Genomic DNA, 16,224 nt, shown 5'->3' on the forward strand with positions numbered 1-16,224 from the left:
CTCTGTACAACTGTGGTGAGAAGAACAACATCTTAGAATGCTATTCTGAGATTCGGGTTGGCATTCTTTTGGCGGCACGAATGGGTCCTACACAATATTAGGCAGGTGGTTTTAATGCTGTGGCTGATCAGTGTATATATAATTAATATCTTGCACATGATTAAATGTCGAAAGGGTTTTTCAAAAGGTGTCCTTGTGGGCTCCTGGTCAAAAGAGAAATTTGTTATGAATTGAAATGTGTAAATCGTAAAATTGGATTTTTTATTTTTTTTGTCTGTGTACTTTCAAAGGCTGTGCACTCGACCGTATGCAAGATGGAACGGCACCCCGAAAAATGAAGTGTACCCTAGCCTTTAGGGTTGGGATTTCAACTGATCCCTAACCCTAAGTGTAACTTGCCCTGCAACATGTCACGATCATGAATAAAATTTTAAATGATGCAGCTTTTTGAGGAAAAGTTTGCTATTACTGTAAATTTCTAAGCAATAAAACTTAAGATTTTCAACTGACGGACTATAAAACAAACTAAAAAATACCATAGACTTGCATTGAAAGAGGTAGCTGAGTCAAATCTAGGGACCAGAATATCATAGAGACTTCGGGGTGGGCTCCTTTGACTTGGCAACCACCTGGCAACCACCCAGAGCACCCTAGCAACCACATATCAACTTCCTGGCACCCACCCACAACTCCAACTTTTGCACTAGCAAGCACCACTCACATTTTCTCTAGAAAATGTAAAACAAATTTTTTTTTCAAACCTGTTCATTAACCATGCAATGCAATATCAATAAAAGCATACAAATAAGGGCATGGAATATCCCAGCATGCTGTCTACTCGATCGTCTGAGGTGTGTGTGCATGTGTTTTTGTATTCCAAGACAGAACTCCGGTAGAATCCCGAAGCTGCCCGACTGCTGCTATTAATAACTGTGTCAGGGGCTGGGCAGGATTATATATAGACTCTGCCACTGTGTTTTTTCCTGTCATTGCAGACAAATGAATAATGAATGAAAAAATAGGGCTCTGCCAAGGACCAGTCGCTCAGGTCAGCTAGTGTGTGTGTGTGTGTGTGTGTGTGTGTGTGAGGACACAGCTGTTGTGTTTTTATCTCAAGGGCTAAACAGATAAAGCAGATAAAGTGTTTTGATCTACGAATATAAGATGAGGACAATGAAGAGTGTTAATAGCAACTCTTGAAGGACAGTATTTAAGGGGTACTTCACCCAAAAATTGAAATTGTCATAATTTACTCACCTTCATATTGTTACAAACCTGTAGTATTTTTTTCTCACGTGGAACACAAAAGGAGATGATAGGCAAAATGTTCCACGTTCCATGTCTCAGTCACCTTCACTTTCAATATATGGAAGAAAAAAAGATGCCATGAATGCAAATGGTAACTGATACTGTAACATTCTGCCTAACATCTCCTTTTGTGTTTCATGGAAGAAAGGAAGTCATGATGACAGAATTTTCATTTTTCAGTGAACTATCCCTTTAAGAGTGGATGACTTATAAAGGAATGATTGTGATATTTTATATTCATGAGAATGTGTGTGTGTGTTTGAGTGCTTTTCATGCCATTATTTGGTGGAAAATGTGGAAGACATGGTCTCTTCTGGTAACCATGGTGACAGTGTCACTTTTAGATGGACATGAAGGTGGGTTTGGCAACAGTATCGGAATCCCATCTCTCTCCTCTCCCCTTCTGTCTGCCCATAACAATGACCAGTCTTGTTCTGTCTAGTTCCTTGCATTTTAAATATGACAAAATCATTCATGTTAAAGGTCATGTAAGACCATCTGAAGAAGCAAAAGATTTCCAGGTGTTCTGAGTGGTTATTAGCATGTTGCTATGCAGTTGCTAGGGTGTTCTGTGTTGTTGCTAAGTGGATATAAAATGGTTGAAATCAAAAGAGCCCATTCCCAAATCTCTATAATATTCTGGTCTCTAGATATGGTTAGGGTGCCTCCTTCAGTGTAAGTGTAAGGGATGTTTTGTCGACAGTTTTATATATATTGTTATGCTACCAGGCAAATGCATAACCTTAAAATTATCTCATGAAAAAAAAAAAAAAAAAGTGACTATAGTGACATTTTTGCAAAATTATATCACATGGTCCATTACACATATCGCGGCAGTTCCGAGGTGAAATGTCCACTGTGTGGCACTAAAAGCGAGTTACATTTTCTCCCAAACAGATGTTAATGCTCTATTGAGTTTTAAATCAACAAAACCGACCTCCCTACACTAAACCTAGCCAATAGTGTCATAGTAAGCAAATGTGAGATGAAAAAAAGACGAGGTTTTTAAGGTTAGTGTTCTGTCAATCTGCCCTTTTTCTTCTGATTTATGTAAAAGGAAATACAAGTAATTGTTGTTGTAGCGCCTCCAGTGTTGATTTCACCAGAAAACTGCCACGAAACGTACAATGAGGCATGTAAAAATTATTTTGCAAAAATGTAGGTAATGTATGGAAATGTACCCAGTTTGAAGAAAGCTTTTAGAATAGATTGGAACAGGACTGGTAACTGTCATTTCCTCCTATCTGACCTCTGTAAATTTCAGTAGTTCGCAAGTTAATGTCATCCTGCATTGAGGATAGTGTAAACATGTTTGGATCGCTGTCCTGGGCAAAGGGCTCGAGGCACGAGACTTGACCCGAGCTCGAACACCCCCCTGGACTTAGATTAGTTATTGATGAAATAGACAGGTGGAGATGGGGAGGTGATGGGATGCCAGAAGGCTCGATGTCATGTAGAGGTAAGCAGCTGTTTATATTCGCTTACTCTGGCAGTGTGATTGGTCAGATTAAATTAACTTGCTCCGCCTGAACCTTGTTAATGAAACTCCATTTCAGTAGTTCACAAGTTAATGTAATCCTGCATCGAGGATAGTGTAAACATGTTTGGCTCGCTGCCCTGGGCGAAGGGCTTGAGGCTCGAGACTTGACCCGAGCTCAAATACCCCCCAAAAGAAGCCAGGAAACGGGACAGCAAACTGATAGCTATGGAGCCTTGTAGTTTGAAGTGATATATTTGAGAAAATATGAAGATTTGCTGCGATGCCCCTTATACCCCCCAAAAAAGAGGAACCTGAAATTATGAAATGTGGGGGTGGGGGGGGGTTAGGAGTGTGGGAAGGCACCCTCATGGTAAGGTCTGCTTTGGGGATAGGAAATGGGAAGGTGCAAGATAGGTAGAAATGAAGAATGAAATCAGGCTGAAGCACTGAAGAGACAGTGAGCTCTTACGGGGGGCCACCGTGCTGCATTTGAATGGGGGGGGTGGGGGGGTTGAGTGCATACTGCGATTCGAACAGGAGAGCCCATGGCCTGAACGTGGTGACTCTCGCTGCATTCGAATGGGAGAGCCCATGCTGCATTAAAATGAAGTGGTTAAAGTTGCTTAAAAACGAGAGCCCTCCCCTTCTTTGCGATTTGAACTGGCTGAATCCTCAAGCACGGGACCGCACAGCGTTCAGTGGGAGAGCATACGATTCATGTGAGAATTGTTTATGCTGCATTTTACTAAGCACGCTCAGTGCTGCGAGTGGCTGGATCCGCAAGTGTGGGCCCTTACGGCATTCGACGGTAGAACACTTGATTCTTGAAAAGTGATAAATGCAGCATTTTAACAGAACTCCTTATGCGAAACGAATGGGCTGAAACCTCGAGAACAGGACTTTACAGCTTTTAACAGGAAGAGTCCGTGTTTCGTCTGAAAAGCTTGCACAAGAACTCACTCTGCGATACGAGTGGGTTGATTCGTCAAGCACGGCGTTTGACGTGAGGGCATATAATAGGCAATATTCGAATTAAATTGGTTGATGCAGAGATGTAGGCTTGTGGTGAACTGTTTAGGGAAGACCTAAAACGGCCCGATTGTTGTCAATCACTAGGTGGGTAATGGTTGTTTGGTATGAGTGATATAATATGAGTTACGGAGCCATGGAAGCTTAGACACATGGCCACGAAGGAAGTGCCGCGGTTGTGGCACGTGAACGACACATTGCACTGTTTGCAGTGTAGTGGGAGTTTGTCGCATGGCCCGAAAGACGCCACGGTTGAGGCGCTTGGACAGTGCATTTGCGCCATTTGCAGTGTAGTGGCAGGTTTAGTCACACTGCCCGAAAGACGCTGCAGTTGTGGCACCTGGCCAGCGCATTTGTACTGCTTAGGGATGAATTGAACCAATAGTAAACATGGTAATATGGTAAATGTAACATCTGCGAACGCCTAAACTTAGTTGTTTGCTAGATTTAATGTTGGGAACATATGTGAAGCAGTGTCAGGATGCATGCTGGCATGTGCATGCGTATGACGTCATTTAAAGCTGTTGTTTGTCATGAAATTAGAAGGGACCTGAAACTAAGCACCAGGATAAATACCATAGTCTGATGTTTATTTAACTTAAGCATATGGTTTGGAGATTTGTAGATTGTTTCCAACGTAATGCGAGTAATTCCATTAACTCTGTATTATTGGCACGAGGTGACTCATCTCATTTTGACGAGGACGTATGAATCATTAGGAGTTTGTGCCTGTGGATTGGATTTAATAGATACTATATGGGTGCCATTTGCAGTAGTGAGGTGAATAAAACGACTTGTTTATATTGATGACCTGTAATAAATTCTGCAGAAAACAGAAATATTGTGGGTCCACATAAGTGCAAATCCGAATCATCAGGCATCGATTTCAACCCGTTACTTTAAACTTGGGTGAAGATTGTTGAATGCTTTTAAAGTCATGCAGCAATTAGGTTCTAAGGTCGAGCTTGTTAAGAGTTTGTAATCCAATGATTCGGGCAAAAGTAGAGAAGACTTGTCTGTAAAAATAAAAAATGATGGATTGATTTTAACTGCATGAAGCATTTGTCCTGGGAGAGAGAAGAGAAAGTCATGTTATAGTCTAGAGATGAGTAGAAGTTTGTAGAAGCGCTTGCTTCATGGTTATCTGGGCCACGCGGCGAGGCAAGCCCGAATGCTGTGAGGCGAGATGCGTTTGCGGGATGATTCATGAACGAGTTGTGACGCTGCGTGCAATCTACCTATTGCGGAACTGAACTTGGCTCATGTCTGTTCAGACAGAGGCTGTGTATGGCTGTGGTGAGCTATAGCATGGTCAGAGCAGGTGCTGCTGTGGCAGTGAGCTCGCGCTAAAATGTCTGCGTTGATTTTAATTATTATTTTTTTTTAATTAGGGTAGCGGTTGTTTGGAAGGAAGTTCGCTTGTTGCATGATTCCCCCTCTATTCCGAATAGAATAAATCACGCTCCGAAGGGCAATTAGAAGGGAGAACAATCATGATAGTCATGTTGGAAGATGACTTCAAACGGAATCACTGAATGGAGCACACTCTAAATGAGCTGTACGGTAAGGTAATGAGGCTGACAGGAATCACCTGTGCGGAAGAAGCAGATTAAAACACTGGGAAGAGTTGGAATGATGATTGAATTAAATAGTTAATCTTTGTTTCCCTCGTGTACAAAGAGAGCTGTAATAGAGCTGAAATGGCATGAAGCCGGAGCAGCGCCCGTTCATGGAGGCAGGCTCACATGATGGACCACTCCGTTTGGAAAGTTTAGATAAGAGAACATATGAACAATCGTAGGCAGCTGTTTCACATGTATACAGCGCTGAAGTGGTCGGCATGCGGAAGCAGCATCACGCAACGGACCGCTCCAGGTGGAAAGTTTACACAAGAGGACATGTGAATGAACAGTTGTAGAGAGCTGTTTCTCAGAAGCAGCTTCACGCTATGATCTGCTTTGGTTAATACAGATTAGGAAGTGAGGCAGAGTAAAAGTAGCACTTAAAGTGGTAGCGGTCAATCCTGCAAAAACAAATGAGCTGCTGCGGCAGCTTCTGTTGAACAACAAGATGATTTAGACAGAAGAGCTGTTCTGATGAGGGCAAGTGCTTTGCAGCGAAGTAGCATCCGACGATCCGAGCACGGGCCTTTTCGTGGGCAATGGGCGGGGCCAAATGCCGGAAGGCTCGATGCCATGTAGAGGTAAGCAGCTGATTATATATGCTTACTCTGGCAATGTGATTGGTAAGATTAAATTAATTTGCTCCTCCCGAACGAACCTTGTTAATGAAACTCCATTTGTAAGTAGCAAACAGCAGAGCAAGGTGATGATATTGATGATAAGAGGGACAGAGACTTTGACACTTTTCAATCAAACCTTTTTATTTGACTGCCTCCTACCATGTTTGAAATAGGTTGCCTTGACAATGCTGTGGCAGCGGTTGAATGTCAGTGGTCAAGGTCAAAGAAGGAGTTCTCACTAAAGAGTCAAAGAAACATCTACACTGAGTGGGATATGCATGTTTAGAGTTACTTATGATGAGATACTATTACCCTTTCTCCTATAAACACTGCATTTCTCAATATGGTCTTTAACACACTTATTACAATGAATCTCCCAAAGGAAAATGTCATTGCTTAGAGGTTGCTCTTTCATAGCTCAGGAGACTTAGCTATGCTAATTTAAAGGTGAAGTGTGTAATTTCAGCAGCAATAGCATTGCAAACAGAATACAAAATAAAAAAACAGGTTTCCAGAATATTCCGCTTGTTGCAATTGTTCGGACAAACAGTCCAATCCCAAACTGATTTTATTGGTTGAGCCAATGTTGCTGGTTGCTATTCTCAAACAGATGAATGTTTTGATAGTCCCAAAGAGCCACAGACTTTACAATTTTCTGAGGAATAAACCTAAAATTACTCACCTATAGTTGACTCTGTATATTAGGGATAGGAGAAAGTATTTAAACACTGGGAAATATTGCACACATCGCCTTTAAAAGGATACTTTACCCAAAAATGAAAATTCTCTCATGTAAATGAATTTATTTCTTCTGCTGAACACAAACTAAGCTTTTTTTTTTAAGAATATCTCAGCTCTGTAGGTCCTCACAATGCAAGTGAATGGTGTCCAGAACTTTGAAGCTCCATAAAGCATATAAAGGCAGCATAAAGTAATCCATAAGACTCCAGTGGTTAAATGCGATATGATAGGTGTGGGTGAGAAACAGATAAATATTTAAGTCCTTTTTTAATATAAATTCTCCTCCCTGACCAGTATGTGGTGATATGCAGAAAGTACACTCAAAATGTGAATCGCCAAATAGAAAAGAAAAAGAGTGTGAAAGTGAAAGTGGAGATTTATAGTAAAAAGGACTTAAATAATGATCTGTTTCTTACCCACACCTATCATATCGCTTCTGGAGATATGGATTCATGTATTTTTAGGACCGTCAAAGTTCTGGCCACCATTTGCTTGAATTGTATGGACCAACAAAGCTGAGATATATATATTTTTAATCTTTGTTTGTGTTTAGTAAAAGAAAGAAAGTCTTACACATCTAGGATGGCATGAGGGTGAGTAAATTATGAGAGAATTTTTTTTATTTTGGGTGAACTATCCCTTTAAATCAAATTTGTCACTAAAATTTCTTTGGAGAAATAAAAAATCGAATCAAATATATAATCAAATGTCAATTGTTGACGTACTGTTAGAGTCTAGAGCTATAAAGTTATTAAAAAATAATATAAATTAACGAGTATAAAAATGTATATCAATTATATTAAAAATTCTAAACATAAATAGTCTAGATAATTTGCTTATGGACAAATTTGATAAGAAATGTTTGAGTTTACATTCAATTCTCTGACTTTTTGATATCTTGGCAGATCTGAGCACAGTTTGAGACCAGGTTGAGATCTCTTCTGAAACTTTAGACTAGAGGACACACATGCGAAATTACTAGGCTCTGGTAGAAAAATCTGTGAAGCAGAAGACTTAAGTAAAAATCTGTGATATTAAGGGGATCTCATTTGTGATTTTTTCTTTCCTACGGGATGCCATGCAATTTAATTTATGCCCTTAATGGGATATCCCGCTGTGCACAGCAGTTTTTGGAGTGCATGTTGAGCTGTGGGTACGTATCCGTGTGTGTTTATATGTTTATATGAGTTGTGTGTATCTTATGAGAGCATAATTTGTATGTGCTTGTAAGAGCACCCCACTGGATGTGATAATGAGCCACTCACCTGAGATGACATGGAAATGCTGGGATTTCTCCCTGTGCATCCTTCTCCCTAGCCATGCAGGGAGTCGACCTTGTTATGCCTTCCTCAGCTTGAGTGTGAGATGTTAAACGCACATTATTGGCAGATTATCACTTTGTCAATGGCTCAATGGATTGTGCACTGAGAATATGTGCTTAGCCAGCTTAAAATGCAGTCCCCATTAAACGTCTGAGCAACTACATTGAGCATTCTTCCAATGTCCATTGTCACTCTAGTGGTCCTTTTTTAGCTGCCCTTTTCACTTTTCACATTCAGAATACTTTGCAACACACACACTTTACACACATGTTTGGCTTAAAAGACCAAGTAAATGACCTAGAAACGAGTCTTTCTTACCTCCAGGGTAACTCTCTTCACTCAAATCAGAGCTGTAGTAAAACCCAGAGGAACCGATTTTGTTGCTCAGAGGTTGGTCTTTCATAGCTCATAAGACTTAATGGAGTTCTCTGTAGTTTCTTTTAAGCGTCAACTATGTATCGGATGTTTCTCCTAAAATCCACTGAGAGAAATGACAAAAGACACAAGAGACATTTTTGAAAAAGCATAGAGCTATAAATAAAATGGCTGTGGATAGCGTAGTTCAGATAATTTGGCCTTGAAAGTATTAGATGAGACATGTTTGAGTTCATTTTAAATTATCTGACTTTTGATTGCAGACTTTTGTATCTTGATAAACCTGAGCACAATATGTTGAGCTTTCTTCTTAAATTCTAGTAGAAATGCATATGAGATTATGGGGGGATTTATTCAGGAGAAAAATCTGAGAGGCAGGAAACTTCAGTGTCTATTTGCTATACTTTTAATCTCATTACTGTCAAGGAGAAACAACTGAGATATTAAAGAGAACGTCTCAGTTACTGTTGTAACCTCCGTTCCCTGATGGAGGGAATGAGACGTTGTGTCGATGTAGTGACACTAGGGGTCGCCCTTAGGAGCCCCAAACACCTCTAATCTTTGAGAAAAGGCCAATGAGAATTGGCAAGTGGAATTTGCATGCCACTCTCCCGGACATACGGGTATAAAAGGAGCTGGCTCACAACCACTCATTCAGGTTTTGTGCTGAGGAGCCGAGACAAGGTCCCGGCCATTTCAGCGGATAGTACCACGTTGTGGCAAGAGGGACACAACATCTCGTTCCCTCCAACAGGAAACGGAGGTTACAACAGTAACCAAGACATTCCCCTTCTGTCACTCACTCGATGTTGTGTCGATGTAGTGACACTAGGGGTCCCTATAGAAAAACGCCACAACAGCTGGACCATGTCACGTGAACTGCCGATGCAGGTGCAAGCAAGCTGCTGCGTGCGTAATAGCAGGTGCATCAGTCCGCACGTAACCTCCCCCAATGCCCCACAAGACGTCATGTAGTTCCCCATATCCCAGAGGGGGGGAAGCAACATAACTAGCGTGGGAGCAGGCCACACCAGCTGCGGCCTTTTCTCTCTGTGTTTTCTCTCCACAGAGTATTAGATTCGGCTGGGGCCATCTAATGCTTTTACACGTGCCGGGGAATGTGTTCTTTTCCTTTCCTACTCTTTCAGGGGGAAAGACCCTGTGGAGAACACATCCTGCCCAGATGAGAGGAAACATGTGGCAATACGTCACATGGGCTCACTAGACACACATGGAAGAGGCGTGGTGGTAGGTCCTGCCTGTAAGGGGAGGAGCTCTACAAACACAGCGACCGGGGGCAGAGAGGCGTCCATTGTGGCGTTGAGGCTGCCCGGGATATGAGAGGCCCGCAGCGACCTCAGCCACTGCTGACTCCAGAGGAGGAGATGGCGGGCGAGTTGTGAAATGTGACGAGAGGGTAGGCTGCCTTGGTGATTTATATATGCTACTGTCGCTGTGTTGTCCGACTGGACCAACACATGCTTGTCCCGGATCAATGGCAATAGCCTCCGCAGGGTGAGCAGTACAACCAGCAACTCGAGGCAGTTGATGTGCCAACACAGCCGTGGTCCTGTCCAGGAGCCAGCGGCTGCATGCCCGTTGCACATAGCACCCCAGCCCAACTTGGTGGTGTCTGTGGTGACCCGACGGGTCTGGACACTTGCTGTAGGGGGACTCCTGCCTGCAGAAATGCAAGGTCTGTCCATGGGCTGAACAAGTGGCGGCAGAGTGACGTGATAGCCACACGATGTGTGCCGCGGTGCCATGCCCATCTCGGGACTCGAGCCTGAAGCCAGTGCTGAAGTGGTCTCATATGCATCAACCTGAGCGGTGTGACCGCCGCCGAGGATGCCATATGCCCCAGGAGCCTCTGAAAGTGTTTCAGTGGAACCGCTGTCTTCCGCCTGAATGACTTCAGGTAGTTCACCACCGTGGGGCCCACGTTCGCGATGTCCAAGTCGCAGGTGCTCAGTGACCTGTCGTCGTGATAATGGCGGTCTTAAACACCGACTGAGGAAACTGCTCTTTTTTTGAAAATGTGGGTACACAAACACAAAACTAAAGGGAACACAAGATTACCTCCCAGCCCTCCACCGGGGGACGGAGTGGTCTGGATACCAGCTCCATGGTAGCAGCAGCATCTCCCTCCCTGGGTCATCCATCTCAGGGGCGCTTAGGAGCCTTCCGGGTCCTTGCGCCTGGTCGTGAGGCAGGGGGTGTCAGCTTCCTGCGGGGGGCTCTACGCTGGGGCCAAGAACTGGGCTCGGGCTGTGGCGGAGCCGCCTGGGCTTTCACCGCCGCAGGGGGATGCCCTCGGTGAGCAGACGGGGTACAGTATCTTGAGCCGCGCCGGGGCAAGATGTGCTGTATCGCCTCAGTCTGCTTCTTCACCGCCGAGAACTGCTGGGCACAGTCCTCGATGGTGTCTCTGAATAGGCCAGTCTGGGAGATGGGAGCGTTGAGAAAGCAAGCCTTGTTGGCGTCCCTCATCTCGACCAGATTCAGCCACAGGTGGCACTCCTGGACCACCAAGGTGGACATCGCCTGGCTGAGTGCTCACGCCGTGACCTTTGTCGCCCGGAGGGCGTGGTCAGTCACCAAGCACAGCTCCTGCATCACATCGGGATCAGGACTACCCACATGCTGCTCTTTCAGTGCCTTGGCCTGGTGTACTTGCAGGAGGGCCATGGCATGCAGGACGAAGGCGGCCTGTCCAGGGGCACTGTTGGCTTTAGTCGCCAGAGACGACGTAGTCCTACAGGCCCTGGAGGGGAGTGTCGGACGATCCCGCCAGGTGGCTGCATTTTGCGGGCAGAGATGCAACGCAACCACCTTATCCACCTGAGGAATCTCCGCGTACCCATGGGCCGCCCCGCCGTCGAGGGTAGTGAGAGCGGACAAGCTGGGAAGTCGAGTTCGGGCAGAAAAAGGTGCCCTCCAGGACCTCGTCAACTCATCGTGCACCTCCGGGAAGAAGGGGACGGGGGGGGGCGCGGCTGTGAGCGGCACCCCGAGCCCAGGAACCAGTCATCTAGCCGTGAGGGCTCAGGGGAGGGTGGAGAGTTCCAGTCCAGCCCAACACTTGCGGTGGCCCGGGCAAGCATGTCAGTCAGCTCTGCGTCGGCCTCAGACTGGGCAGGCAGACACGAAGGTGGCAGCCCAGTCGAGTCCTCGGCATCCGACATCGCCAGTGCACTCTCCGACGCAGTGATCAAGGACTCATCCTGCTCACAAGCCCCGAGAGAGATGTTAGGCTGGCTGTGAGGCGAGCTGGTCTCATCTCGGAACTCGACGAAGGCAGATGAGTGTGCTGGGGAATGGGAGGTCCGCAGGGAATTACCCGGCGAGACCACGGCCATTGAAATCCCCAAATCACCTCCAGCATCAGCCGGGCCGTCCTCATATCCGTAGGTAGAAGGCACAGCGTGGGGGGGGACTGGAATGGCTTTCCCTCGGAGGAAGGAAAGCCATGACCGCAACGTTGCCATGGTCATGTTCTCGCAATGAGAACATGAACCATCCACAAACGCAGCCTCAGTGTGAGCGCGGCCCAGACATGTGGGGCAGCGCCCGTGACCATCAGAGGCGGAGAGATAATGAACGCATCCAGGAATTACACAAAGACGGAATGGCATCTTTAAAAAGATGCGTCTTTAAAAAGACATTCACGTTAATGTGCTGCTCTAATAGAGGAAAATACACTCTTTGCAGAGATATATATTCTCTTAGTAGCGCTGTCGAAGGGGCGTAGTCTGCACTAAGTGTGCAGAAGGAGAGAAAGCCACTGGAATGCGGCATATATCCAACAGCATACGCTTTTACCTGAGGTGAATGGAGCGGCAGTGGAATTCAGCTCGCTGACACACAACCGCTCCACTCCGAAGAAAAAAATCTGATGAGTGGTTGCGAGCCAGCTCCTTTTATACCCGTATGTCCGGAGGAGTGGCATGCAAATTCCACTTGCCAATTCTCATTGGCCTTTTCTCAAAGATTAGAGGTGTTTGGGGCTCCCAAGGGCGACCACTAGTGTCATTACATCGACACAACGTCGAGTGAGTGACAGAAGGGGAACTTTGTTTCCTATGGGAATTCTCAAATTGACAGACACTACAACAAACTTGACCAATTAAAACTTAATGAATTTAGCAGAAATAGAATTTATACCAATACAAACCATTGCAATCAGTCAGGCATTTTAGTCTTTTAATCAGACAGTGGTGAATAAAATGGGAGGGAGTTGGGAGCTCCAGTGTGACTTAGCAGAGATTGTGGTTGCTGATATCGTTTTGGAAATAATGCTGCTTAAGCTTTGGCAAGCTAATAAATAAAAGGCTAAACTTTGCTGTTTATAGGTTATAGGCTGTATATAATCGTATTAACGTTTCTAACTTTTCCCTGATGACTCACGTGACTGGAGGGTATCATCTCTTCTTAGGTATATTAATACACACATGCAGACACCTGCAAGTGCAGTGAGTCACAAATGATTTTCCATAGCTTTAATACAAAGGCAAATCATTTGATAATACTGACAGAGAGAGATTAGCAGGCTAATATAGATGATGAAGAAAGAGGTTCACAGTTCTGTTATGCCATTGGATGGCATAATTCATAACAAAATGTATCTTGATAATCTTTTTACACCTTTAAATTTGATCCCGTTTTTCTATTTTAAAAAAATAACTCACATTTGTAATTTTTTAAAGTTAAATGGTTAACCTCTTGCTGACCCAAACAGGTTTTTAGGGAACCTCAGATAGCATATCCACAGTCAACCCACAGTCCGTTCACTGACCATCTAATGTACATTGCACAGAAAATTTGAAATGCTGGAGAAAATTGCCAGTTTCAATCTGATTGGGCGGCTTTATACATCAAACATTTGAAAGATTTTCAGATCTAAAGATTTCAAAGTAGCAAGTTAACTAGATATCCATGAGCAGAACTGTATATTCATTAGTTAAAAGTTCCATAAGAAGCTCTTTTTGTCTTTAACAGCTGAATTTGAGCAATTGTTTTTATTGTGAGTTGTGAGCACACAAAGTCAGTGATATGTTGTAGTAAACAAGCTTCTGAACTTCTGTCATAATGTCCTTATACTGTAAGATTATTATATAGTAATATCCTTTCCTTATAATAAAGTTACATAAGATTTATAAGGACTTTTAGTACAGCTCAATCTGACATAAAAGGTTCATAAATAAGAGCTGAGTTTTACAGTGAATAACTATTAAATCCTATATTTGTTTACCAATACTGTATGTAGATCTTTATTAAACAATTTTTTTTTTAAGGTATAGTTCACCCAAACCATAATTTCCTTACACTCATGTTGTTCTAAACCTGTATGACTTGGACACAAAAGGAGATGTTATGCAGAATATTAGGGACTAATAGGCTCAGTCACCATTTATTTTCATTGTATGGAAAAAATATGCAATAAAAGTGAACGTGACTAAGGCTGAACGTTCTGCCTTGCATTTCTTTTTGTGTTAACTATCCCTTTAATAATAGTTTATTTCTTCCATTTCTTTGTCTTACAGATCTTGGCCATCATCTCTATCCTATTCATTGTACTCTCCACTATCGCTTTGTCCCTTAACACCCTCCCGGAGCTGCAAGACACAGACGAGTTTGGTCAGACTACAGATAATCCCCAGCTGGCTCATGTGGAGGCTGTGTGCATCGCTTGGTTCACCATGGAGTACCTTCTTCGCTTCCTTTCCTCACCAAACAAATGGAAATTCTTCAAAGGTCCCCTGAATGTCATTGACCTGCTGGCTATCCTACCATATTACGTAACCATATTCTTGACAGAGTCCAACAAAAGCGTCTTGCAATTTCAAAATGTACGGCGGGTGGTACAAATCTTTCGAATCATGCGAATTTTGCGCATCCTGAAACTGGCACGTCACTCCACTGGGTTGCAGTCGCTGGGCTTCACACTGCGACGGAGTTACAATGAGCTGGGCCTGCTTATCCTCTTCTTAGCCATGGGCATCATGATCTTTTCCAGCCTAGTTTTCTTTGCCGAGAAGGACGAGGATGATACCAAGTTCAAGAGCATTCCTGCCTCCTTCTGGTGGGCCACTATTACCATGACCACAGTGGGATATGGGGACATTTACCCTAAGACACTTCTGGGAAAGATTGTTGGTGGTCTCTGCTGCATAGCAGGAGTGTTAGTCATTGCCCTACCCATTCCCATCATCGTCAATAACTTCTCTGAATTCTACAAGGAACAGAAAAGACAAGAGAAGGCTATCAAGAGACGTGAGGCTCTTGAGCGAGCCAAACGCAATGGCAGTATAGTATCCATGAATGTTAGAGAAGCATTTTCACGTGGTGCAGAGCTTTTGGATGTGGTGGTCATGGATAAGGGTGAAAGAACCCAAGACAACCATCTGTCACCCAGTCGGTGGAAGTGGTCATCTAAGCGGGCAGCATCTGAGACCAGTTCAAATCGTTCCTTCAACCCAGACCAAGGTTCCCCGAGCAAGGTGACGGCCTCTAGTCCACAGAGGCTTAATCCACAGAAACTGGAAGAAATGTACAACCAGATGGCTAAGACTCAGTCACAGCCCAACCTGAACACCAAAGACAGAAACTCATCCCGGGCAGGACATAGAAGGGATGAGATTGAGCTAGGAGCCTTGCCAGGTCAAGGTGGTGACCCACTGAATGGGGGTCGCGAAGGGGTGGTGGACATGAAAAGTCTGTCCAGCATCGACAGTTATATCAGCTGTGCAACAGACTTTCAAGAAAACCCACGATTTCCCTACAGTCCGGCAGGGGGCTTGTCCCTCCCAGAAAGCTCTCGATTCTCCCACAGCCCTGGTTCAGGCCTCTCCGGTCGGGTCAGTGCAAACCCAAGCCTGCAGACCACCTTGGAGCATGAGACCATGCTTACACCACCTTGTTCTGGTGCTAAACCTCTTAACACAGATGGTTCACGACAACCAGGTCTGCTTGGAAGCTCTCAGAAAGTGCATTCGGTTAGGGTGAATCATCGCAGTTTTGGGGAGACCAGCCTATCGGGCGGTCCTCTATCCAACAGCTCTCTTCTCTCTGACCACTCCATCCTAAGTCCAGAGGTGTCAGTCTACACAACAGCCAGCAGCAGGACTCCACCTAAGACACCCGAAAGGAAGGCACTCACCCCTGAGGTCTTCACCTTTCACGATGCATCTATCAACAAGTACATCGATGCCGACACAGACGACGAGGAGCACTTGCGTGAGGGTGGCCCATCAGATCATCTGCTGGGTGGCCTGAGCTCCAAGCCTCGTCTCGGTGGTTATCATGGGGGCACCAACCACTTAGAAGCTGCCCAGAGGCTGCTAGGTCAGAACTGCCTATTCCCATTGGGAAGTAGCCCAACTGTTGGTCATGAGAACCATGTGGCTTCAGAGAAGTTGCGGAGGCCCAAAGGGGACAGGGGACATTCCAACACTTTTGATAAGGGCCTCTGAGGCCTTAGGGTTGTAAGTTGGACTTTGAAAGGAGTCCAAGAAGGGAACAAAGGCCAAGAACATTGGAGAAAGTGGAGACTAATGTAAATTGGAGAATAATTTTACAGTGGGCCTACCCTGGTGATTTTATGCAGAAGAGTTCACTGGAAAACAGCGGTCGTGTTACATTATTATGGAACAGGATCTCGAAGATGTACCACTGCCTGCACCTCTTGCCCTTTTTTCTCTTCTGTAAACAAGCCTGCATTGGTGCAT

The 16,224-nt window shown here is 44.6% G+C and overlaps 1 protein-coding gene across 1 annotated transcript in view; it reads left to right on the forward strand.

Annotated features, from left to right (window-relative positions):
- Positions 1–16,203, forward strand: part of kcnb1 (potassium voltage-gated channel, Shab-related subfamily, member 1) — a 49,449-nt gene extending 33,246 nt beyond the window's left edge. Inside the window, exon 3 of the mRNA XM_051706970.1 lies at positions 14,041–16,203. Within this exon, the coding sequence (XP_051562930.1) occupies positions 14,041–15,969 (1,929 nt within the window). The 3' untranslated portion in view covers positions 15,970–16,203. The remainder of the gene's footprint in view (positions 1–14,040) is intronic.
- The last annotated feature ends 21 nt before the right edge of the window (positions 16,204–16,224 follow it).

The sequence above is a fragment of the Myxocyprinus asiaticus genome, chromosome 9 (genome assembly GCF_019703515.2).
Source record: "Myxocyprinus asiaticus isolate MX2 ecotype Aquarium Trade chromosome 9, UBuf_Myxa_2, whole genome shotgun sequence".
Lineage (NCBI taxonomy): Eukaryota > Metazoa > Chordata > Actinopteri > Cypriniformes > Catostomidae > Myxocyprinus > Myxocyprinus asiaticus.